This window comes from Chrysemys picta, chromosome 1 (genome assembly GCF_011386835.1).
Source record: "Chrysemys picta bellii isolate R12L10 chromosome 1, ASM1138683v2, whole genome shotgun sequence".
NCBI classification, from domain to species: Eukaryota; Metazoa; Chordata; order Testudines; family Emydidae; genus Chrysemys; species Chrysemys picta.
In genome coordinates this window covers 217,748,817-217,775,600 of record NC_088791.1, presented here as the reverse complement: position 1 = coordinate 217,775,600, position 26,784 = coordinate 217,748,817, and the positions used below count along the sequence as shown (strand labels likewise).

Here is a 26,784-nt window from a genome sequence, read left to right as displayed (position 1 = left end):
ATCTGAATTCCATCATCATCTCCCACTGCACCTCTAATCCTTGTATCTTCTCTGCCTTGAGCTCTACAGTTTAGTCTGGGAACTGATGAATAGTTTATCCAATTAAAATTAGAAGGGGGTATTTCAGGGTAGGTAGAATGTAATTCCACAAATTGGAATTTGGTCAGAATACGAAGCTGACACCTGTAGTTTTGTGAAAAGTACCCTGAGATCTTTAATGAGGCAAGTAGTCAGGCCATTGGTTTTACATCTGCAATAGTATGAAAAACTGCATAGCCATCATATTACAATGCCCCTTAGCACTACCCAGGGTACTGGTTTAGTACTGAGTCAGAGGCAATAGTACCACTTGCAAAGTCACCAGTGCCACTTCCTGTAGCACACAGCTTTACTTAGGAAGTTTCCAAGCTCAATTCTGCTTATAAAATCACAGTCCAAGGAAGTATGGCTACAAGCTAAATGGAATTCCCTATTCATACTAACATAAATTAAGATTCTGCTTGGCCAAGCATATTCCATCCATGTCTCTGTGAATGTCCTTGATAATTTATGTTCAAAAGTTCCTTCTTTCAGCTTAACAGAGAGTTAACTTTTGATGTTTATTCTTCTCTCAGGCTGTAGGCCCGCAAGACAACAGGGATGGAATGTCTTGTCTAGAAGTATACGCAGGCACACACCGAGGATCAGAGCCAACACTAGTTTATCAGAAGAGCACCCGCAGTCTGGTGTAGCTTGTGCAAGCTGACTGACCCTACCAGCTGTGTTTGACTTCTTGGTTCAGCTATATGGTGGCCTTACAGGGACATTCCATCATGAGGGCACCATTGGTTTACTTTGGAAAGATTTTCTTCACAAGTAGAGAGAGAATTAGCTTTTTCTTATATAAAAGCTTAGATTCTGGAGAGTACAGGAAAATCTCCATATACAGTAGGTCCTAATTCCATGATTCTATGTACATGGTAGAGAAGTGTCCTTTCTTATGGCAAGGCGGAAGATTTTGTCTAATGATTGATCTTTGCAGTCACACCTAATGCTAACAGTGAATCCTTCAACTTTCTTTGCTGGTTAATTACAAAAGTGATATGATTTAATTACAATCCTGTCACAAGAACTCCCAATGGATCACTGCACCGCAAGTAGAAATTATTTGTGGCCATGGTAACACACAGCTTTGCATGTTGTTACAGGAGCGTTACTGCACAACAATACCTTGTGATGAGATGGTCGCTGATGCACGTCAGTGCTGTAGCAATGGAACCAGACTGGTGGTGGAGTCCTTCAGTCGGTAGAGGCAGTCGTGGTTACTTGGGATAGCTGCGGTTTCACAAAGTCAGAGCACTTACATCATTCAGGAATCAAATTCAGCTCCTTTCCCAGTAAGAACATTCCAGTTCCAATATGAGGAATTGACAGAACAGGGATATTTTTATTTCAGTTTTAAAAATTCGGAGACACATCCTCAGCAAGTATAAATTGGCTCACCTCTATTGAAGTCAATGGGGCTACATTAATTTACACCAGCGGAGGATCTGGCACTCTATTATATGGGGTGAATTTTAGTGCTTATCAATGTTAACAGCACTGTATAGAGTCGGGCATAGGGAAGGAAAGAATTAGACAAACATTGCTAGCTCTGTTAACACACCTTATCCTGTATAACCTCTGTAGTTGTGACTAGTGTGCGAGACCTTTTATAGATAAATGCCTGGGAGAGCTTACAGTCTTGCTATCCAGCATGAGATATTTCTCTGAACTATCCTGCCCATGATAGCACCACATCATTTTAAAGTTTTTTGTGTTTTTTGGGGGGTTTTTTTGGTGGTGGTGGTGGTCGTAATTAAATTCCAGTCCCTTCTTGACTGGATGGAAGACAGAAATAGATCTTTATTGTACACAGTTTATAGTTCTTAAGAGGCCATGGTGACAAGCATCCTATGGCAACCTAGTTAGATATAGAGTAGGCTACCGGTTATATTAACTTGTGCCAGATTTTGGGTTGGTTTTAAAATGACATGTAGATCTAGGTCTTCTCTGAATTATCCTGGTGTAGATGAGAACTTTTAAATGTGTTGGGGAACCCTGGTTAAACTTAGCTGAAAACGCTTTTAAACAACATGTCTTCTAATCCACTGAGACCTACATTGGCACAGGGATGTGCTCACACAATTCTCAATGCGTGATCAGGGGCATAGTTTGTCTGGCCAGTAGGAATGGAGCCAATCAATGTTAGAACTGTTTTGAGAAACCATTTTAGCTGGAATTAGGGTGACCAGATCACCAAAGACAAATATCGGGACGCGTGGGGGGGGGTGTGGCGGGGGGCGGGGCCAAAAAAAAAAAAAAAAAAAAAAAACCTTCCTCCACAAGCGCTGGAGGGAGGCCCGGGAGACGCAGGGGAAGCGCGGGGCCGGGGTGAGTAACAGTCCGGCCTGGCCCAGTGCAGGCAGGACTCAGTTGGGTGGTAGGGCGAGGAGGGGGCGGCCCGCGGGGCCAGGCGGTGGCTGTTCTCACCCCCGGGCAGCGGGACTCGGGAGCAGCCGCTGCTGCAGCTCCCACTGCCGCGGGGGCAGGAAGCGGCCATGGCGCTCGGCGGCTGCGGCTCTGGTGCCCCCGAACCCCCCGAGCCGGGGCCTGCTGCGGGGACCCAGCAGCGCGCACGCTGCGCCCAGCCCAGCCCCTGGCCCGTCGCGTCTGGGCTGCTGCCCAGCTGGTGCTATCCCGCGGCGGCCCCGGAGTGGGGGCAGCAGGCCCCAGCCCCCCCGTCCCGCAGGGGAACGAACGGGGCTGGGCTGCCGATGCCTCCGCCCCGGGGCCGCCGCGCGATAGCACCAGCTGGGCAGCCCAGACGTGCCTAGCCAGGGGCTGGGCCCAGCGTACGCGCTGCTGCAGGCCCCGGCTCGGGGGGTTCGGGGGCGCCAGAGCCGCCGAGCGCCATGGCCGCTTCCTCCCCCGTCGCCTGGCCCCGCGGGTCGCCCCCCTCCTCTCCCTACCACCCAACTGAGTCCTGCCTGCACTGGGCCAGGCCGGACTGTTACTCACCCCGGCCCCGCGCTTCCCCTGCGTCTCCCGGGCCTCCCTCCAGCGCTTGCGGAGGGAGGGGGAATGGTGAGCCCGGGGAAGAGGCGGGGATTCGGGGAGGGAGCCAATCGAGGGAGGAGGGGGCGGAGTCGGGGCAGGGGGGGGGGGGCGCGAGCACTTCCGGGCTCGAGGCTCGGGGCATTTCCTTGTTTGTCCGGTTGTCCCGACCGCACGTCGGTCGGGACGCGGGACAAACAAGGAAATATCGGGACGGTCCCGATAAAATCGGGACGTCTGGTCACCCTAGCTGGAATCTGTCTAACCCAAGTTTAAGAATAGTCACTGATATCACAAGTCCAAAATAAACAAAGTTTTATACCAAGGCTACCAAATCTAGTTCACTAAACTACTGCAGATTTGAACCTAGCCTTCAGTGATGGAAAGACAGGTCAAATTCTTCTCCAATTCTTGAATGGGGATCAATGGGCCAAATTAAGTGCTGACTTAAGTGGGTGTAACTCTATTGCTTAAAACAGAGTGAATTTGGCCTAATTTCTGAGCCCATCACTGCTTCAAGGACAGAATTTACCCTGAATCATTAACCCTGCACAACACCTTACTAGACCATTGAGGATTGCATTTTAAACAGTGCTGCAGATTCACATGGATTGCACAGGACACAAATGATTCATGATTATTAGCTTTAGATAGTGTTAGTTAAAAATGCTTATATATTCAGATATAGGGCCAAATCCAGAGGCTGAGCACTCTAATCCCATTGTAGAAAACGGGTGCTGAGGCATTCAGCAACATATATTAATATGCACTGTACATATGTAGCACATTCTGAAGTCAGTGGGTTATTTTGGATTTACATCCATGCAACTGAGAACAGAGTATGGCCCATTTTAAGTGTGTAGAAATGTATCCATTGCATTAACCTTACACATTACTGTGTGTGCGTGCATGTTATGGATGGGTTTGTATGTGTGTCAGGGGGTATGTATAGTAGAAGACATACCACTTTTAAAGTTCAAATTTAATCAATACCATAGCTATCCAAATAGCTACTATACAGGCAACTGCGACAAGCATTTGTTTTGCAGAGGTTGAGTAAAAAAGCCTATAGCACAACAAATCTGCCAGCTTTTGCTCATTTGAAGAAAGGCCTGTTTATTGTGCTTCATCTTGAATTTTAATTTGCTATTAAAGAAAAAAAATCTGGTTTGCTCCTCCAACTCCTCCCCCTTTACCCTTTTCTAGTTCCAATAGCCAGAATAGCACCTTTGTACTTTAAATAAGTAGCTGTGATAGCATTAGGCACTGCTGATTGGACAGCTGCATAACCTACTCTTGGCTAATAAGCATAGTGATATGCAATCAGCTTGAGGAAAGTTAGGAATTTGAGTTTTTGGTACTTCTGGCTCTGTTTTGTAAATAGGTGGATGGAGAAGGGGTTTAAAATAAAAAGCAGACAGGTACCCTTGATTTTTTTTCAGCGATGTTAACATATGCTGATGAATATTATTACCTGAGCAGTAGCTAGCAAGTTGCTGCAGTAATGTGCTGATGGAACAAGAAAGTAGCAGTAGTTCTGAATAAATCATTTATGCGTGCACTGCAGACTGTGCTTCAGGGGATGGCATTAACAGTGGCGCACTTTCAGACAGAGGAAAAGGCTTTCACCCAACTTTTTACTTAAACCTTGGAGGAATAAAACAGGTCAGTAGTGAATATTAAATTAACTTCTGGCCATTTTCCAAAGTGATTTGGCCTACTTAGGAATCATCAAGAATGAAGAAAGCTTTGCTTCTTCACATCCTGATTTCTCCAGGGAGGGGACAGAAGAGCTCTGTGCATGGATTACAAAGACAACCTGATTTCATAAATCAACAGTTCGTTCTCTCTCTCTCTCACACACACACACACGCACACACACACCTACCCTTTCAGTGTCGTAGCAATATTTATTCCATACTCATTTCATAATTCTAACATATCTGATATTTGCATATGACCAGAACAACATACATAGATAGATGGGGTGGATCAGGCTGGTATTCAGTCTTGCAAAATCATTGTGGAAATTTACCAGACCGGAGACAAATTTTACTCTCCCTCCATCCTGGTGGATGATGATGAAAAGAATATTACTCAATCATAACAAAATATGCTTGTCCTAGGCTAGTGGACAAGGAGAATTTTGCAAGGCTGACCTTTCTGAGAGCCACAGATACATTGAATGAAGGATATTCTATTGTCCTTTATAGTGTATCAGGTGTCGTCCCCCCCCTCCTTTTTTTTTTTTTTTTTTTTTGCATTTTTGGTTTTTATCTAAAATACAGTATTTGCTTGCTGAAAATAAAACTGTGTTTTTAGAGTAAATCTGGATTCAGAACAGCAGATAATTCAAGTATTGGGAAAAATGGGGCTAAACCTGCTATAGTGGTTTGAAGTCCCATAGGAAAAAATATTGTGCCGTATCATCCACTCATAAGAAAAATCCCTGAGAGGGAGTTGTGTGGATAGGAGAGCTCTGTAAGGTTTCCCTTGCTGAGTTTTCACCCAGAGCCTCTTATTCCACAGGTGTGAAGGGAAAGAGAATGACTTACCGTCCCCCAGAATGAGAAGGAGGGTTGGTTAGCACTAGAACCTGCAGATTTCTATGACCTCTGTGTGGATAGCACCATTTTCCATGTGGGAAATGGGGGCAGCAGTGTCTGGTTGCAATCTTAGGGCCTTTAGCTTAGTTATCATAAAAACCATCCTGATTAAAAAGGCGGCCCAGAGAGAGGGAAAATTTCCCCCATTAGGGAGATATGATAGACACTAGAGGTGTCTGAAGCAATGTTAGATATGTTTACAGAATGAGTGTGTAAGAGTCATTTTGCTTCATTCAGGGACTGGATTCAGTATGAATAGTGGGTAATGTTTATTGACCAATTTGGATACTGTGCATTAAAGAGGCCATTGAAATACAAGGTTAGAGCATCCATATATCCTTTCCCCCTACCTATGTATTTTGTTTTCCTATGATATTCCACCCACACTTTCCCTTTATATGAAATAACAACAGATCTGGTCAAATATTTTTATGAAACGTTTTGGATGGTAAATGGCTTCTTGTTGAAAAACCAGAAACAAAAACACCTATAATTTTCTAAAAATCTGTAGATTTTGGTAAAGATTTTTGGTTTCCGTTTTAGAAAAATGATATTTTTTTCTTAAAATTTTGTTGTTTTAGTTTTTCGTTGAAAACTTGAAAAATGTTCACAGGGAATTTTGAGGGAGTGGGGGGGGAAGGGATTTTTTTTTTTTCAAATTTCCCCTGTGAAAACTAATTAGGATTTTCCAACCAGCTCGAAATAATAATACTTGATGTGCTTTCTAAGTGATACGGCAACACCTTCACTTTATAGCCCTCGAGCATAAATGGGAGGGAGCTGGTGCCCGGACTTTTTGGTGAAGGGTTCTCAACTCTGGAGTTAACTCCTCCCACCTTTGGTGTGAGGATATATGGATCTGCAGGTCATTCTGCAAGCCCTCTCATTTCTTGAAGACTCTTTTGTGAGGGGGTGGATTGAATGGAATGTGAAGGGAGGATGTGCTTATCTCTTTTGTTTGTTTCTTGGGTGGTTCACTCCTTAAATATGAATGTATGAAATATTGTGTCTTTATGAAAATTGTAAGGAACCTAGAGCAGTAGGGCTCTTTGATTAATTATATATATATATATAGAGAGAGAGAGAGAGAGTCAAAGATCTTTACAAACACTAATGAATCTTTCCTTGAACCCCCCATTGTTATCCCCATTTTAGAGAGGAGGAAGCTGACACACAAAGAGCCTGTTCCTGCTCCCACTGAAGTCAGTAAAAGTTTGCAACAGTTGACTGGGACCTTGCTAGGGCCCCAAATGACTTGCCTCAGGTCAGACAGTATCTGTATGTCACAGCCAAGAAGAGCAGTATGTCTGCTGACTCCCTCCTCTGGGCTTTAATCACCAGATCATCCTTTCCCCTTGGAAGCATACTCCTCACACCTCAGAGTTTTGAGGGCATGTGTTTTGGACTAATCTGGCCAAAACTAAGCCTTAAGCCTTTGTTGCTTTATACACAGAGATGTGAAGGGCCACTTCAATCCTATCATCTCTGGAGCAAAAGAGATAAGCACAAAGTGCCAAAGAAGAAAAAAATCACATGATTATTATTATTATTTATTTAGATAATGCCTAGGGCCCTATTGTGCTGTGTCCTGCAGACACGTAGGCCATGTCTGTGTGACAAAATTATGTCGACCTAACTTACGTTGGCATACAGCCACCGCAGTTATTAAATCATTTGTGCGCATGCACACTTGGCTCCTTGTGTCAGTGGTGTGCATCCTCACCAGGAGCGCTTGTATCGATTATATGGTCAATATGGGGCATTGTGGGATGATGGTGTGACGTTGTGCAGTCTATATGGTTTTATAAAAACTTGATAATAAGGGGGTTTCTGTGATCCAACCCATCACAGATGGCTCCTGAAAGCCAGTAACAGTTGATGTAAGCAACACAGTGTCTACACTGACACCGTTGACCTAATTACATCAACCTTGAACCTACGCCATTTGGGTGTTACTAAATCGGTGTAGAGAGGCATTTATGTTGGGAGCCAAATTTAAGAGAAGAGACTTCTGCAGCTAGGTTGATGCTAGGCGGCTTACGTCGACTTAACCCTATAGTGTAATAGCTCAGTGGTTTGAGCGTTGGCCTGCTAAACCCAGGGTTGTGAGTTCAGTCCTTGAGGGGGGCCATTTAGGGATTTGGGGCAAAAATCTGTCTGGGCATTGGTCCTGCTTTGAGCAGGCGGTTGGACTAGATGACCTCCTGAGGTCCCTTTCAACCCTGATATTCTATGATTCTATGACCTTGTAAGAGACGGAGTCTGCCCTGAAGAGCTTACAGGCTAAATAGACAAGAAAGACTAAGGTTGGGAGGAGAAACCGAGGCACAGAGAAATGAAGTGACTCACCTAATGTCACGACCTGGAATAGAACTGGGTCTCCTGAGTCCCAGTTCAGGGCCGTATCCACTAGAGCACACTCAGTCTGTCAGTAATTCCTGCTGAATTTATTAAGATTGAAGGGTAATCATCTAAGGGCATTATTATGTATCCTTTACTTTTTCACTAGTTTAAATCAAAATCACAACTGTCTGATGAACTAGCTTCTAGCTGAACTAGCCAAATTGTTGTCTGATGTCAATCCCATCAAAATCAGCTGCACTACACCCTTCCACACCAGCAGAGAATTAGGCTCATCATCTTTATTTAAACAATCCAGTAAGGTTCTAGCACCTTTCAGTTTTAATTGGAAATTTCAGCCTAAAAGATCGTCAGGAAAAAATAATAAATTTCAAAGATGAGGATTCAAATGAAGTCCAAAATCTGTGTTTGACCAATAAGAGCTGACAGTGTGCTGTAGAGCCCACACATGCTGTAAGGATTTTTCTTTAACTCATGAACAGAGCCCAATTCTGACATGACAGCGAATCCTTAGTAAAATGACTGGGGTGGCATTGGTATGACTAGAGGGTGAATTTGTTTCATGTGGTATAATGGTAAGAATAGCCATCTATGAGTTGTTCATTATCTATCTTGTACGGTTACAACAGAGTTACTGTTAACCAAGCTTTAGGGACTGGTGCCTAAACAACCAGGAACGTGGGTCTGGTTGCAGACTTGAAAGGGAAAACAAGCTGTAGGAAAGTAAGAGGCTCACTCCTTCCCCAGCACCTACTATGTCATTGCCAGAAACCACAATGTTCCCTGACTGTCTATGCGTGCTCGTAGCCCATTCAGAGCACAGCATATCTGTTGACAAACTCCACTTGACATACAGAGTCCAGGTTTATCTCTCAGGCTCCTCTGTTTCTCTTCAAAGACTTTATTGGGACTGCCGTAGCTGATACTGTAAATATTTGTTGGAACAGGCGGACAGACACATTAAAAATAGAAGAACAGGAGGACTTGTGGCACCTTAGAGACTAACAAATTTATTAGAGCATAAGCTTTCGTGGACTATAGCCCACTTCTTCGGATGCATATAGAATGGAACATATATTGAGGAGATATATATACACACATACAGAGAGCATAAACAGGTGGGAGTTGTCTTACCACCTCCCACCTGTTTATGCTCTCTGTATGTGTGTATATATATCTCCTCAATATATGTTCCATTCTATATGCATCCGAAGAAGTGGGCTATAGTCCACGAAAGCTTATGCTCTAATAAATTTGTTAGTCTCTAAGGTGCCACAAGTCCTCCTGTTCTTCTTTTTGCGGATACAGACTAACACGGCTGCTACTCTGAAACCTTTCATTAAAAATAGAGTAATCTTCAAGGAATGTAGCATTTATTTTCTTGGCTTAAAAAATAGTAAGAGAGATTTCATAGAGCTGGTCAGAAAATGGGATTTTCTTTTTCCCAGTGGAAAATTTTGATGTAAATGAAAACAAAAATAATTAATTCAAAAAATTGTAAACCAAAGATGTTGGCAGCAAATTTTCAGCTAAATACAGAAAAGCTTCAGTTCAGAAACTGCAGTGCCCTTCTGCGGCTTGTACTTTGGGTTCCTCCTGCCCCCATTCTTCTCTATGAGCAAGGCTCCCTGGCCAGACTACATCTTCCATGATGCATCATGGTTCCCCTCTTGCTGAGCCTACACAGTGCCTCATGGGAGTCCCGGGTTACTGTGCAGCATGGGAGATGTAGTCTGGTTGGGTAGCCTGGCCCAGAGAGGAGAATGGGGGCATGAGACGTTGAACTACAGATCCTATGGGGAACTTCCAAACTGAAATTCTTCAATTTTCAGGTGGAGGGTTCCAGTTTTGGGATGTTCTGGTTTTTGATGGAAAGCAGACATTTTTGTTACAGATTTTTAGCCGAAAATCCAATTTTCTGTCAGACAACAGTTTTGATAGAAAATTTTCAATCAGCCGTAGATTTTAGTGCTCCTGAAATGAGGGACTAATATCACTGTCTTAAAAGCACGATAGACTATGTGAAAGCTCTGCCAGTGCACATCAGTTCGGACCTGCAACATTCTGTTCTCCTAGTTCTGAACTCCTTGTTAAACAAGCCTGTCCAAATGGGTGATTAGTTTGCTGATGTGTACAAACTGTGCTCCGTCTGAGACTGTCAAACTTCTCTTCATTTGTGACCCCAGCCAGGCCTTGCAGCAGGTCTTTTTTCCAAAGCTTGAAGGGCTAGCTCACTGAGCCACCAAACCCTCAATTATGTTTCAACATCTGGTTTGATTCTCTGCAGATAAATAGCAGCTTTGCCACTAACAACAAAACCTTAATTCATTGTGGTTTGCTCAAGCACTGAGAGCAAATATTTTCCCTTTGCCGTTTGGGGTCATTTTGAGGGAAAAACAGGGTTGGAGATATTTCAACGCTTTTAAAATTATTATTACTTCCTAGAGAAAATAAAATGTAAAGCACCTTTTCCTTCCATTTGTGAGATTATTTTTATGGGGAAATTGCTGGCCCTGGAAGGAAACATTGTTGACTAAGGATCAGGAAAGATGATATGAGTCAATTTTATTTTAAAGAAAACAATCATTTTTAATTTAGGCCTTAATAAAGCCTCATAAAAAGGTACAGTCTGCTTCTCTCTGTCTCTTTTCCTCTTTCATTTTCCCCCCTAAAGCATTGCCAGGGCTTATAGATGAAGGGAGGGGGAGAACAGTCTGTGAGTATTGCAATTATAAGTATTTTAGGAAATGTCCATGGCTGTATAAGCTGCTGATTCCACTTATTGATGTTTGGAAGGCTGAAGTTTCTATCTAGGTCATGTTCTCCAAGGCTGCTGCTTCTATTACAGCCAGACCTTCTGTTGACTTGGGCTGTCTTAATGCATCAAAGAGCCTCTGCTATGCTTCAGTTCCCGTTCTGAACTCAAGTTGCACCTTTCAGCTTTTGCTTATAATCACTGAGGTGGGTAGCCTAGCAATGAGAACTCAAGCATTAAGCAGTTACTTTCTAATTCTCCAAGAAGAAGGAGAGGAAGGAAAATTCTTGTCATGTTGTTATTATTATACATTTTTAAATCTCTTCTTAAATCCCTTTCCCCACCCTTTTTTCTTTTTAGGATTATGCACATCATAATCCAGTTATTGGCATCAAAGATAATGAGAGCTGAATCCTAAAAAACAGTTAAGATTCTTTTATTACAACATAATTTTAAAAGAGGGGAACAAGCCAGCACAAAAATAAAGATGTAAAGCTGTGTGAGAATGCTTCCATGTTTCTGTATAGCACAATAATAATAATAAAACAATAGGTACCATTTTGTGATGGGATAGTTCACTTGTTCAGCTAGTGGATTGTGTGTCTGAATTGTCTTACCTGTTAATTTAGGTTGGCACAATCGCTCTTCCTCCTTGCTGTGGTGTAGTACAGCATCACAGATATGGATGGTGATAAAATATACAGCGTTTTAGAATGCTCAGTTGATTCTAAATTGATTCCCAAGAGACCTATTGTGGCAGGCATTGCATTGGGAGGGCATTTGAAATTTGTTCTCTTTTATTGCAATTTTTAGAGCTGGAAATTGCAATACAAATTTGATTCATAATGTAGGGTCAGGTTCTGCTCAGTGTTACATCAATGTAAATCCAATGTAATTCCAGTGACTGGAAGCAGAATCTGGTAAATGTTATAATCGCCCCCTTACCAGATATTTCTCAGACAGCTGTGCTCAGGATAGAATGGGATACATTGTATAGCCAGGGCTGATTATAGCAACATCTATTTTCTTCATTAGTGATGCAACAGTTTGATTTTTCCTTCTGGTCGCTCTACTACCTCAGTTAATTTTTATACATTCCCACATCTCCCGACTGTTAAAGGATTATGTTCAGATCTCTTTGCTGTTAGACCACAGCACTAACCAAATGAGCAGAGTCCCAAGATTCTTTAAGGGCAGGAAAGTGTTAAATCTCTCGTGTGATGGAGTAAGAGCAATGGGATTACTGTTCACTACTCTGATTTGCCATTCTGCTGGACCGTGAAGAGATTAGAAGGACCAAGTACTTGGGCTAAACCATCTGCATGTCTAGAAGGGGAGTCTGGAGGATGTACAGATGTTCAGTCAAAGTCTATGCCACCCGTGTTCCCAGAAGATTATTCTCCCTGACCCTCTGCTCCCCCTTTACTTAAGCAGGTCAGCTTTCACATAGCACTGGGACTCAGTAAATACTATGGATAAAAGCAAAGAAGCCTGTTGGGCATTGGGATACTTTCTTGAAAAACACAACAGAGTGTTCAACCATGGCTCTGGGCTGCTGTGTGCTGAAGAATGCAGGTATTTTTGTTTTTAATTTGTAGAGAGGATTTCCTACTGTAGCTTTTAGGTGGGGGAAGGGTCTTTTCCCCCCTGCTCCGTCCCCCCTACCCCCCGCGGTCTCCTGTATAGAAAAGTTTGGTTTCCCAAATAAAAGAATACTTCACTGTAAAGTTGCTCCTGTTTTCCATTTTAAGAACCAAGGAATGCAGTAAAGTTTCAGCAACAGGTAATTCCTGTCAAACTTGATTTAAAGTGCCAGAACTTTTCAACTTTTGTCCTTGCTCTGTGAATGCTGGCAAGTGTGCTTTTGGAATTTCATTTTATGATTTTATTTTTGTTTGTACGGAGCACAGAGATTTGTCTAAACAGTGCATTCATTAAACACTAACAGACCTTCACTGTCAGCTACTGGGCAGGATTAAAGAATACAAAGGAGCTGTCTGAAAATTTGCAGCATAATTAGTCTGTCAGTAGCCACCAGGTATGGAATGAGTTTGGTGGTTCTCTGCTTCTCTGTTGGCCATTCCCAGCATGTGACTATTACTACTGAGTGATCTATTAATGGATGAATGTTAGTAATTTTGCACACAGTTCATGCTTTTATTTTTTATCTCCCTCCTTGTAAATCATCAGACAAGTCTTTTATTATTAGCCATATTTATGACAACACTGGTATCATCTAATCACTGCAGTGATATAATATGTGGAATTAGGTTGTATTGTTTTTTTTATTTAAGTTTCTGCTGCCATGGAGAAACAGCTCTATTTGTTAATCATTGCAAAACTGCAGACTGGACAGGATTGTTTGTTGTCAAATGAAATCAAAAATTAAAAAGACCCCCAGCAAAACACCCATTCAGTCACACATTTTTGCATCACATGCATGATCAGTTTAATAAGGGAGATCCATCTACTGCTTGGAGGGAGGGGAGCTGGAGGGAGGGATAGAAAAAGGGGAAGAGAGGGGCTTGATTTGTTATGCTTGACAATTGGCTCTTTCAGCTTTGTTTCTCCACAACTAGAGGGGTCTGTGGGGTTGGATTTTGTTTTGTTGTTAAAACTCATTAGTGTCAAATCTACTGATGTCTGATAAAGACTATACTGATGTGTAAACCTGTTGTGGCGCTGGGGGTGTGAGAGACAGGGAGGGAGAGACTGTTACTAGTATGCAGGTGCTAAAAGGATTAAAGGGAGGGTCAATAACATATCACTTAACACAGTGGCAGAGGTTGACAACCTTAAACTACTGCAAGTGAAAGCCGTGAGTGCATGAGTGCCGATTGACATGTCAAGTATCCAAGTGTTACTGTCTTAATTCCCTCTCCTTATACTGTCCTACCTGTGTCTTCTGACACATTCAACACAATTCCCCCACACTCTAGCTCCTCCCCTAGCATGACACTGAGCAGTGACTGTTGCTACAGAATGACACCAATCAGTGGAAGAAGCACTGCAAGCTATCTCACTGCAGTCCCTACAGAACTGCCCCTGGACTGTTTTATGAAAATGATACTTAGCTTACACAGATGAAAGCCCATGAAGAATAATCTTCCAGGCATAATATACATGAGGAGAGTTATTTATAAACATTTTACAGATATTTTCAGAGCTTCTGAGCCAGGTAAACCAGTCCCCTAATAATTAAAAAAAAGAAAGAAAGTTTCTACAAAGATCTCTGCAGACTTAGTTTTATAAAGCTACTGAAGTGTAATCACTTGGTTTTCTGCCTCAAGTAAGCGATGTGTTTTGTTCCAGATGTTGTTGTTAACTGATTCATCTTGTGAGAATAGTTTATATGCTCAGTTGCTGTTTCTAGAAGTGAAAACAGCATTAGTGTATTTCATACACTATATATATAAAAAAGAGGGAGCCAGATTCTACCACCCTTAGGCCTTGTCTTCACAAGAAAGATAAACCAGTTTAACTTAAATCCATTTAAAAACAATTTACTAAGAACTAGAACAAACCTATGTGAGGACACTTTTATTTTGGTTTAAGAGTGACTTATTTTGGTTTAGCCTAAAACAATTCTGAGACCTTGCCTACATGGGAAATTGGCACTGGTTAAACTAAAGGTGCAATTTTAAACCGATTTAATTAAACTGATGCAAACTCTGTGAATATGCTTATTGCTGATTAAGCAAATCTTATTTTGATGTAGCTTAATTTATTTAGGAATCGGTTTAAGCTAACCTGAAAGAAAACACTGTCAAACCGAAGTAGACATGCACACACAGTTAAATCAGTGCAGCTTTGTGTGTGCACAAGGCCTTATTCCTCAAGTAGTCCCATTGAAATCACCTCAGTGGTGAAATCAGTGGGACTACCCAGAGTACAGTACTAACCAATGTAAGTAAGGGAATCAGAATCTGGACCTGTGAAATTAGCAAACAAAACTAATATTACAATATCCCGCCGTCTGGCCCATACCGGCCTCTGCAAGGAAATTCAGAATTTACTGGTTAGCTACTGCTCCAGCCTGACCCCTTGACATTCTGACTAGGTAATGAAGCAAATATGTTACTCACCATCTCATGCTCTGGTGAGACCTCTTGCAATACCTAATCAAGGGTAAACGCCAAGCTCTGAATTCCATTGCTTTTCTTGGCTTAGCTGTTATGTGGTCCATCAAAAATACAAGTATGCTAGTTTGCATTAGCCTTGTTCTGCTATTGCCAAGCTATTCTGGTTGTTAGTGTTTGTCAATAGGGGTAAGAAGTTGGTGTTGTACTAGTTCAGTAGAGACACTATTGACTCAGTTATGATACCACTGGGTCCAGTGGCAGGACGTTCTTAATAAGAAGAAAGGGCCAGATCGCACCCCGTTGCTCCATTGGTGTGCAAGGAGGAGAAGCAGGATGCAAGAAGCCTTCTATCACTTACACCCCTGTTCAGCAGCAGGGCACAATTGCAGCCCCTGTACTCCCTGAGGTGCTGGGATGGCCTCCCTGCTCCGTACGCATTGACCAGTGGAGCTAGCTGCATGTGCAGTTCAGAGTACACAGCAACCTCTGGAGGCGTAGGGGTAACAGGTATGCTCTTCCTGCTGTTGGTGGCTCAAGAAGGAATTCAGCCTTCCAGGTGTAAAATCCCATCAGCAGTCCCCTGGGATGGTGCCACTCTGTACTACCCCCAGCGCATGGTTGACTTAATGGCACAAGTGAGCCCATGTTGTTATCTTATTTTTATCTTACCCACAATGTCCACTGCACTTCCAAACATGTAAGACGGCACATTCCCTCTACCAGAGAATTTACGGTCTAGGGAAGTGAGCGCTAAGGGCCAAATCTTAACTCAAACATTGCTCGGGGGGCCCAAGAGAACTCTTACCATGAGGAGTGAAAATCAAAGGACCACTCCAGACAGGATCCTACGGCCCCTACTTTTCTTTATTCTGAGGTCACAGTTTTATCCCCATGTGTATCTTAACCCCACTCTCTTTCTGAGGGGCTTATCCAACTCATTATTTCACTGAAAACCTTTCCATTTGCTTCACTGGGACTTGGATCAGGCCCTTGTCATTAGCATGGGACACAATGCTGCAAGGGGCACAGCACACTGACTCTGGTCCACCAAAGCACCGAAACACATTCTTCACTCTCAGTATGTGGCAAGTCCCATTGACTGCAATGTATTACAAAATAAAATGGTTTTCCAAACACACTTTTAATTAAAAGAAGACTGGGGCCACTCCACGTAAATGTTGGGTAATGATCTATCGTAATGTGGGGGGATCTTTTGTCTTGTCTGAACCTTGGTGTAGCTTGGGTATTTTGTCTTCTACAAGCCATAGCACTGAAAGCATAGGTCCGAGACCTCTTGGAGCTGCTAGCAGTCAATTGCAAATGAAAGGCTATTAAAATGAAATTGTTTTATTATTAGAATTGATGTATCTGATCCACCTGAATAATATCTTCCAGCTTACTGACAAGTGGGCAGCATTTGTGATGCTGGGTCTGTCGTGTGCAGGAGCCCGAACTGCAAAGCTGTACCTGTTTCTAAGAACATAAGAACATAAGAAAGGCCGTACCGGGTCAGACCAAAGGTCCATCTAGCCCAGTATCCTGTCTACCGACAGTGGCCAATGCCAGGTGCCCCAGAGGGAGTGAACTTAACAGGCAATGATCAAGTGATCTCTCTCCTGCCATCCATCTCCACCCTCTGACAGACAGAGGCTAGGGACACCATTCCTTACCTGTCCTGGCTAATAGCCATTAATGGACTTAACCACCATGAATTTATCCAGTTCTCTTTTAAACTCTGTTATAGTCCTAGCCTTCACAACCTCCTCAGGTAAGGAGTTCCACAAGTTGACTGTGCGCTGCGTGAAGAAGAACTTCCTTTTATTTGTTTTAAACCTGCTGCCTATTAATTTCATTTGATGACCCCTAGTTCTTGTATTATGGGAATAAGTAAATAACTTTTCCTTATCCACTTTCTCCACATCACTCATGATTTTATATACCTCTATCATATCCCCTCTTAGTCTCCTCTTTTCCAAGCTGATCTGTTCTGTTTAAGCAATTAGCAAATGAACTTTATCCAGTAAGCACTAAACATTTTGTTTAAATATTAAACAGCAGCATTGTTGATGGTTAAACCAGTATTTAAAGCAGGCCAGCAACTGATTAACAGTCCCTGTCACTGATTTCTGTACTCTCCTTCATAAATGAGGGGCTGAATAATTACCTCCCTAAGCTGATGGGATGCAAAATTTGGTTCTGGGTTTAGGTCTGAAGTTAGAATGCCATTTCACCCCAAAGTGAGAGTGCTCAGCTTTGGGCCCTTTATTGAGATAGGTCTTCGTGGCAAGATTCGGGTTGGGATTTTCCTACTCCCCAATTTAGGGTGCTTAGAATCAAGAGACTGGTCCAGCTCTAAGGTTGTTGGTTCTTGTTGTTGTTGTGTTTTTGTTTTGTTTCTTTGCTAGAATCATTGGGTTAGAAGGGGCCACGAGGGACATCTAGTGTTTAACCCCCTGCCAAGCTATTTTGATACAAGATACTGAGATTCTTTGGGGTTCAGTTGAACTGTGTGTATGGGGCAGCACCCCGAATAGACTAGCAAGCAGAGTGTGATTCAATGAGCCAAAGGCTCTGCCTATTCCTGACTAGGTGCACAGGATGGAGAGGATGTAATGGCATCTGTGCAGGCTGCTTCGCTACTGTGTAGCTAATCATGGTGGTGTAGGGAAGTAAGGGAACATGCAGCATGGGTCACAATCTTGGCCCTTTGTGATCTTCATGGCAAGCAGTTAGTGGTCACATAATTGCAGCTGGGGTCTGCACTGTGTCTGGGACTGCAGTATGTAAGTAGTGGTAACCAACCTTTTAAAAAAATCAGCATCATATTAGCTATCCACCAATTATCTGGTACAATTGCTGATTTAAGTGATAGGTTACATACCACAGTTAGTAGTTCTGCAATTTCATATTTGAGTCCCTTCAGAACTCCATACCATGAATACCATCTGGTCCTGGTGACTTATTACTGTTCAAATTATCAATTTGTTCTAAAGCCTCCTCTACTGACACCTCCACCTGGGACAGTTCCTCAGATTTGTCACCTAAAAAGAATGGCTTAGGTTTGGGAATCTCTTTACATCCTCTTCAGTGAAGACCATTGCAGAGAATTCATTTAGCTTCTCCGCAATTGCCTTGTCTTCCTTGAATCAATGACACAAGCAGAAGATCTGGCCTACTGAGTGTACGTTTTGGAGAAAACTTTTCTTCTCTTTGCTTTTCTTTATGGAGTGACACCTAGAGGACCTTGCTTAGTTTATGAATAACACCCAGATTCGATTTTTAGTTGATGACTTTCCTTCATGATTATTTGCTGGATTCCCTTAAATCAGATGTGCCACATGCTTTCACCTTAAAAAAACCTAGAATTATTTCTGAACACCATTGACCTTGTTTTAAATCTGAAATGCAGAAGCAATTTCTCAATGGTATATGAATTCCAAATGTCAAACGCTGATAAGAGGAAGGAAACTAATGTCTCGCAAATTGGAAGAAAAGAGGGCCTCATGGAAATGCTCCACTTCCTTTCTTACTTGATTGCATCCACAACTAGTCAAGAGGAAATTGTGATTTAGTTTTTCAGTGCACAGTAAATTACTCTTACAATCAACACCCTGTCTGTGTTTTATACTTACCATGGATGGCCTCTGGCCGTTAACCATAGCCGCCAAAGTTTTTACTCTTTGAAAGTCTCACTAGTAATTTAGAACTGGGCAATTCATTTTGAAATAAAAATGTGCTTTAGAGCAAGTTTGGAGCATGTGCAGTCTAATGTCGAGCCCATGGCTGAATGGGCTATAAATAACATATAAAAAAAATGAATCCTCTACTCATACAGAAGTGAGTCCTTTGTAGTGTTACCAATTAATGCTATTATATATATGTACTACTGGGAATTGCCCTCCTGGCCAGGAAAGCAGTTAATAGTTAAAGGAACTGAATATAGGGGGAGGATTTTATTTTCTTGAGTTCATGTTCCCAACTGTGTGGATGCACATTTTAATGTAACCCCACATAGTGACAGAACCCCCCAATTTCACGTTAGCTGTCATGTCCTGTGGTCCAAGGCTCTGCCACATGGGAAGGAGTAACTGGACTAATTAAAACAGACCAGTGACTTCCCCCAGAAGCTCTTTTCCTATTATTTGGAAGGGTGAGAGGTGCCAGTTGCTAATATGACAAGCCATTTTGATCAAAATATCATAGCATGAAATCGATCTGTCAGTGCTGTTGTGGACTATGAAAAGGCATTGAAGATGGAAGGGTGAGGTAAAAGCAGTGAATAGTGGCAGGGGGATGGCTTATGTTGAGTGTAAATAGTTCCGTTGTTACTGCTCACATGTATATGCTTTGTTGATGGGTCACTCACTTGTCATGTCACTAATGCAGTGCTTTACGGCATTCAGAGCCTGATCCACTGCCATCTTGTGGCTGCTAGGTAAAGATTGAACAAGGGATGAAAACGATTACAATTGCTTTTTTTCTGTCACAGTTTTCTTAGAAAAAAGAACAGGAGTACTTGTGGCACCTTAGAGACTAACAAATTTATTTGAGCATAAGCTTTCGTGGGCTACAGCCAATGAAGTTGTGACTCTAAGGTGCCACAAGTACTCCTGTTCTTTTTGTGGATACAGACTAACACGGCTGCTACTCAAAGTTTTCTTAGAGAATTTTTTACTATTAATTATTATATGTAGCACCCCTGTCAAAGCATTCAGTGTCTGTACAGTACAAAAACAAATACAACACAATAAAGATATGATCAATTATTATCCTCTGAAATCCAATAACAAATCAGAGATTCCAGTTTTAAAAAGTGGAGAGAGAGAGAACCTGGAGTGGAAGATTATGGTTCAGATGTAAACAGCAGCTTGGGGAGGGTAGAGTGATCTTGCATTAAAGTCTGAAACCCAGAAACAGTTTCTCAATGGAACAATGGCTTCAATGGAGCTATGTTGATTTATGTCAACTGAGGATCTGGCCCAATAAATCTAGGGCAAACAGTTCTAAAAACCACCGTTCGGGGAGAAATAGTTTTAAAGATGTTCGCTAAAGGAGGGAGGGATGTGATGAGACAGATTTAAGGGTGGGGGAGTGGGTTTTACGTTATAGGGTTTATCACAGCAAAAGTGCAATTATTTGCCAATTGCAGATGAAAAGGTGAACTCTAAACAAATGGAAAAGGGCTCCAATAACGCCAGGGTAGAACTGGATGAAATTTTTTTGGCCAAAAATTTTTTTTTTCACCAAAAAAAATGCAGTTTCAGGTTGACTGAAACATTTTACAAGTTAGCTGAATTGTTTTGGTCAGAACACCACCAAACCAAACAATTCAGGAAAAATAACTGAAACATCATTTTGACATTTTTGACATGAAACATTTGATTTTTCAGTTTAAAATGGTGTTTGTTTTGAATTTTATTTCTATTTTATTTTTTAAGAAATGGTTAAAAATCTCAGATTAAATTAAGTGTTTTATTTTGGGTCGAACAAAACATTTTGTTTGATCTGAAACCATTTTTTCCCCTGTTTTCTTTTGGTTTGCTTTGGTTTGGCCAGTGAACTGAAATGTCAGCTATTTACACAGCTCTAAGCCAGGGCCAACACTGTTAAGGGGAAAAAAAAGTATAAAGTCAATCCATTCCTCTATGGGTATCATTACTGCAGTAGCAGGTTGACCACAATAATAAAGAATGTGCAGTCATTAAGCACCACCCACCTCCAAAATCATGGGTCAGTCTAATCTTTAAAGGTATGTTCAGCAACCTGGCGGCCTCCTCTGCAAGACAGTTAAACAGTCCCCACATTTATTTCAGGCCTCACAATGCGCTGACCCTCCATTTTCATATAAAGACATGTCAGTACATATGGACATTGCATTATGCTGTGTAGCTGCAGTGTTATAGTTGATACAATGACATTCAAATATCACAATGAAGCAGCATTATGTGGGGTTTCTGTGGTACAAAAAGTGGCAGTTATGGTGCGGTCTGATGTGTCATAATATGGACTGCTGTGACAAATGAACTGTAGTGTCATACTGACAGAGGGTTCTCCAGAATAGCATAACCAATGCAGAGATCATGGTTTTGAGGTTAAAAAGCAAATTATAGATGTAATCAAATACATAAATTAGAGCTTGCCAACTCCTGAACTGCTGACGCAGGTTCAGCCTCAAAACAGTAATCTGAAAAGTGATTATTATAATAGTGTCTGGGGCCTGCAACCGAGATAGGGTCCCCATAGTGCTAGGTGCTGAGCTAACATATGGTAAGAGACGGTTCCTACACCCAAGGAGCTCACTCCTCAGATAATACTAAGGGAGAGAAAATGAAAGAATGCATTTTACAGATGGGGAACTAAGGCACAGGGTGACTCAAGGTTATAAAGGAAGTCTGTGCCAGAGCTGGGAACTGAACTCAGATCTCCTAAGTTGCTGTCCAATGTCTTAATCACAAGAACATCTTTCCTCTCCAAAATGATCCATTTTACTGGTATAACCTTTCTGTGTATTACTTCTAGTTGGGTTTGTTTTGCTTTTTTTAAAATTCAGTGACCTATTTTGGAGTAACTTAACTAGACAAGGGCCTTTAAAGGACAGTGCTGTAGAGGACAAAATACTTCTCTGTGATGTCCTTATCATTGGCAAGGGGGCAAAAACATTTCAAATCATCTTTGAAAGATACAGATATTGACGTGGTACCTTATTATACCTTTGATGTTTTTCCTTCAACCTTCAGTGTTGTTATGTCTTCTGTACTTGCTTTTGGGGGGGAAATGCACATGCAGTTTTAACAGCCCTCTCTTATATCTTACCCCCTTACTGCGTGGCCGCCAGCATCAGGTTATTCTACTGGTTAGGGAAATGTCTGCGTGAGCTTGTGAAATGGAAGTCATGTGAGACAGAAGAGGGAGAAAAATCCCCCCAACAGAAATTAAAAGTACAGCACCCAGGACTGCAGGAAATGAAGACTGGCGCTTAGCAGAAAGGTCAAGTGAAGGTGTTAGTGAGAGAGTCAAAAGGAATATCCAGCATGCTCTTTGTGCTACGGTTATGAAGCAGCCCTGGTAACGCTATGCCTTTCGGGAGGAAAAGATTAATGTGCTGAATTTTTGGTGTAATGGGTGAGCATAGGGAAGGTCAAACATCAAGGCCAGCAGTTTGAAGGTCTGTTGGCCTGCTCAGAGAGTTGAGAAAAGTAGAGAACTGGGCACGGAGAAGAAGGGAAATAAAAAGTTGACTTTGTCTTTTTACTGCCAATTGGTGTATTAGAGTCCAGCATGAGGTACTGCATGCCCGCAACTCTAGCTAAAGTCAGTGGGAATTGAGGGTACACATCACCTCACAGAATTAGGAAAGTGTGCAGGCATCTCAGGGGCAGAAGACAATAGCACATAGCAGCGGTACCCAAAATGTTTGCAGAGGGTAGGGTTGCCAGACGTCTGGTTTTCGACCAGAACGCCCGGTTGAAAAGGAACACTGGCAGCTCCGGTCAGCACAGCTGACAAAGCTGCTGAAAGTCCAGTTGGCCGCAGCACCTGGCTCCATGTGGATCCTGGAAGCAGCTGGCATCTCTCTCTGGCTCCTAGGCAAAGGTGCTGCCGGGGGGGGCTCCGGGCACTGCCCCCACCCCGAGCACTGGCTCCACAGCTCCCATTGGCTAGGAACTGCGACCAATGGGAGCTGAGGGGGGTGGCACCTGCGGATGGGGTTAGCGTGCAGAGTCCCCTGGCCCTGACCCCCCCCTGTGCCAAGGAGCCGAGGGACATGCCAGCCGCTTCCGGGAGCCACTTTGAGGTAAGCAGTGCCCAAAGCCCGCACCCGAAACGCCTCCCACACCTCAACCCCGTGCCACAGCCCTGAGCCACCTCCCACACTCCGAACCCCTCGGCCCCAACCCCCCAGCCCAGAGCTCCCTCCTGCACCCCAACCCCCTCATCCCTGGCCCCACTCCAGAGCCTGCACCCCCAGCTGGAGCCCTCACCCCCTCCTACACCACAACCCCTTACCCCTGCCCTGAGCCTCCTCCCACACTACGAACCCCCTCCTGCACCGCAAACCCCTCATACCCAGCTCCACCCCGGAGCCCAGACCCCCAGCCAGAGCTCTCAGCCCCACCCGCACCCCAACCCTCTGCCTCAGCCCGATAAAAATGAGCAAGTGAGCGAGGGTGGGGGAGAGCAAGCGACAGAGGGACGGGGCGATGGAGTGAGTGGGGCAGAGGCAGGGCCTCAGGGAAGTGGGCAGGACAAGGGTGTTCGGTTTTTGCAATCAGAAAGTTGGCAACCCTAGGAGAGGTGGGGAAAAGAAGGTTATATCCAATTGAAATTACAATGGGAACTGAAAGAGGCAAGGCATTGGGATAACTGTTTATCTTAGAGAAAGTGCCACAGAGTTTTCAATAATGACAAGCAGTTGGGACCTTGGTTTTATGTCTCTTTTGAATGAATCAAAATATTTAACAAGATGGTAAGAGGAGAAAAAGTTCTTAATGGCCAGAGAAAAGAGGAGAGGGAGAGGTGGGTTTTGAATAACAGAATAGGAGGACAATCTAAGCAACAGGAGAGAGAAGATCCTGACAGGCAGTAGTACAAAAAGGACTAGTAGACAAAATAAGGCTCAGGAGCAGCAAAACAAAAGACAGTATTAAAAATGGACTACACAAACGCTTACATGTAAATCCATTTGATATGACAGTATTGTGTACATAGTACACTGTATTCTGATTTTGTGTGTGTGTGAGAGAGAGAGAAGACTAAAACTGAATTTATAAGCATGACATCAATAACTTGTAATATCGTTTATTCTGCGGTTTTATACGGAACAACCTGCTGAAACAATTATACAAAAAATAAAACCACTCAGATTCCTGCTTAAGCGTAGTAAGTCTGTTGCTTTAATCATTGTCACCATCCATTCTGTTATTGCTATGTATGTTCACAACTCTGATTAGGCCCCTTTATCAAATTTTGCTTAGCCCAGTACTTTGAAAGTTTCCAAGATAAGAAGCACTTTTCAGCACAAATGGATTCTGAGCTGTTCTTGAAAATAATTTTTGTATGAAGTGCTGGCCAGCTAGATAGGTGAATAAGGGGGAGTAAATCCACGTGTGACATTGGCAGCTTGGGGGGTCTACTGTAAGAAATAAACCATTTCCAACCTATTTTAATACAGGTTTACCAATCAGAAGAAACACATAGGGCCAACTTTTCAAAAGAGCTTGCCTTAGTGAGTTACAAGGGGGTTCAGTGATTATTTTCCAGTCTATACATGCAGTCCCATTTCTGTTTTACCTTGAAACAGAAGCCAAATAATAATGATAAAAATGATCTTCCCTTTCCAAACATACCAAAGCTCTGATGCTGACTGCATACTTTGTACTTCCACAATGATTTTCATCCACAGATTGCCTAGCACTTTATAAACATTTAGCCTGGGATTTCCAAAGGAGCCTCAAGCACTAAAGTGCCATGGACTTCAGTGGAACGATACTGATTTACACCAGCTGAAAATCTGTCCATTGTGTTTTGAATCATTACTGTAGAACACTCCAATACTATTTTTTCTAAGGTAAAATGGCTGCATAGGCCACCATTCAGTGTCTTATGTTTTCCTTAATTTCCATGCCATGTTACATTTCAGCAATTTAAGAACCCAACATTAAGCAGTCAAACAGGAGTACAACTAAATTGGGCAATTTTGTTCCCAGTCTTCCCCTGAGTAGCACCCCCCTCCCTCATCCCATTCCCTTTGATCCCTAAAGAGCCAGCTATGGTTTTAAATAAACTATAAGTGGGGACCTGCCGCTGCTTGATGTCTGGCCTGAGATGGAAGTAAAGTGTCACTTCCAATTTTATCTGGGTGTAGAACAAAGAAATCTGTGACCAATCTACTGCACAATGCACAGTGATTGTCAGAACAGGGAGATTTGGTGGAAAGCATATTTCAAAGCACAAATGGAAGCAATTTTTAAATGCCGGTGTGGAGAGATTATTTTACCTGTTTTAATTTCCATTCATGACATCCATTGTTTTTAATCTTGGGTACTATAGCAATGGGTGCCATATAAGAACCATGATTAGATAAGGCAAATGTTTTTGGGGTGTGAAGGCTATTCAGGCCCTAATCCTACAATTGAATCTGTGCAGTGGAACCCCACTGAAGTCACTGGGGCCCCGCATGAGGGCAGGAAGTCTGTCCTTGCAGATTCAAGTGCAACATCACAGCCTTGGCATGTTTGGAAGGTAACTTTTATTATTATTTGGATTTAGTTTTTTCATTTTTCTGTTTCAAAGCCATGCTAGGGAAAGCAGATACAGGACTGCTGTTAGATTCTGTGTGGCACTGCTCATTTGTAAAGGAAGAAAATCTAGCTAGCTAAATTGAATCACTGTTGTAAATACCAAGTTAAAAAGCCTTAGCAATGTATGTTAGGGTTACCATATTTCCACAATCAAAAAAGAGGACGGGGGGAGGAGCCCCGCTCTAGCCCTGCCCCTGCCCTGCCCCACCCCCATCCACTCCCTCCCACTTCCCACCTCCTGACTGCCCCCCTCAGAATCCCCAACCCTCCCCTGCTCCTTGTCCCCTGCCTGCCCCCTCCTGGGACCCCTGCCACTAACTGCCCCATAGGACCCCACCCCCTATCTAAGCCTCCCTGCTTCTTGTCCCCTGACTGCCCCCTCCTGAGAACCCCCCACCCTAACTGCCCCCCTAAGACCCTACCTGTCCCCTGACTGCCCCGACCCTTATCCACCCCTCCCCCCCCCCCATATTCACACCCCCGCCCCCAGACAGACCCCCAGGACTCCCATGCCCTATCCAATTGCTCCCTGCCCCCGGACAGGACCCCCAGAATTCCTGACCCATCCACCCCGCCCCGGTCCCCTGACCAGGGTCGGCTTTAAAAATGCCCAGGAATCGGGCTGCGCTATGGCCAGAGCTCCGGCTGGGGTCGTGGGGCTTGGGGCCGGGCAGGAGGTGCTCAGCCGGGGCTAGGCCGGAGCAGCTGGGGCCGGGGCCGGAGCTGCTGGGGCCGCGCCAGGTGTGCTCGGCCGGTGCCCCGGGGCCTGTGCTGGCCAGGACCAGAGGGAGCCGTGCCACGCCTCCCTGGAGCCCTCCTCCTCGGGTCCCCCCCCCGCCCCAGCTTACCTGCTGCTGCCCGCCTGCCCCTGCTTCTTTTCAAGCTTCCCGTGAACATCTGATTCGTGGGGGGGTGGGAGGGGGCGGGGGAAGAGCAGGGGGGCGGAGCGTTCAGGGGAGAGGAGGAGGAGGAAGACAGCTGCCGGGCCGGACGGCGTGCTAAGGCTGTAGGGGATGGGGGGAGCCGGGAAGGGGCTTTGGCTGCCGAGTGGCGCTTGGCCGCTGCTTTTCGATCTATAAATAGCTGACCGGGGGGCATCCCGGACATTTTTAGATTTTTAGAAATCCCCCCCGGACGGCTATTTATAGATCGAAAAGCCAGACATGTCCGGGGAAATCCGGACGTATGGTAGCCCTAATGTATGTGCTAGTACTATCTGTGTAACTAGCATCACAGTGTGTGACTGTAAGAGAGAGGTTTTTACTAAAAATTAAAGTACTATGAAAAAGATATAGCCAGGGTTCCGAAGTTTAACACAGAAGAGCTGTTTTCCTATCAAATAGGAATGTAGCAGACTTCTATAATAAATAAGGAATTTGAATAAATTGTTGGGAATGCCTTCAGCATTTAACTGTGGTGAACAAATTTAATGGACAGAGGAGAATATGACCTGTCAGGCAGGGTTTTGGTTTCAAATCAGGCAGAACTTATGTCCCAGAATGGTAGAAAGGAAAGGGTTTTATTTCTCTCTTTGTCAGTTCTGTGATGACCACCCTTCTGTTTTTCCTTCCTTTCCTGACGCTATTAGTTTATGGGCATCTTTT

The 26,784-nt window shown here is 43.5% G+C and overlaps 1 protein-coding gene across 4 annotated transcripts in view; it reads left to right on the top strand.

Moving 5' to 3' along the window:
• The window catches only part of NHS (NHS actin remodeling regulator), a 345,061-nt gene that overhangs the window by 228,854 nt on the left and 89,423 nt on the right, over positions 1-26,784 (top strand). Inside the window, exon 1 of one of the 4 annotated variants that reach the window (XM_005281582.5) lies at positions 12,100-12,372. The exons of the other annotated variants lie outside the window; for them this stretch is intronic. Within the exon in view, the coding sequence (XP_005281639.2) occupies positions 12,339-12,372 (34 nt within the window). The 5' untranslated portion in view covers positions 12,100-12,338. Of the gene's footprint in view, positions 1-12,099; positions 12,373-26,784 lie in introns of those variants that run through there. 4 annotated transcript variants of the gene reach the window in all.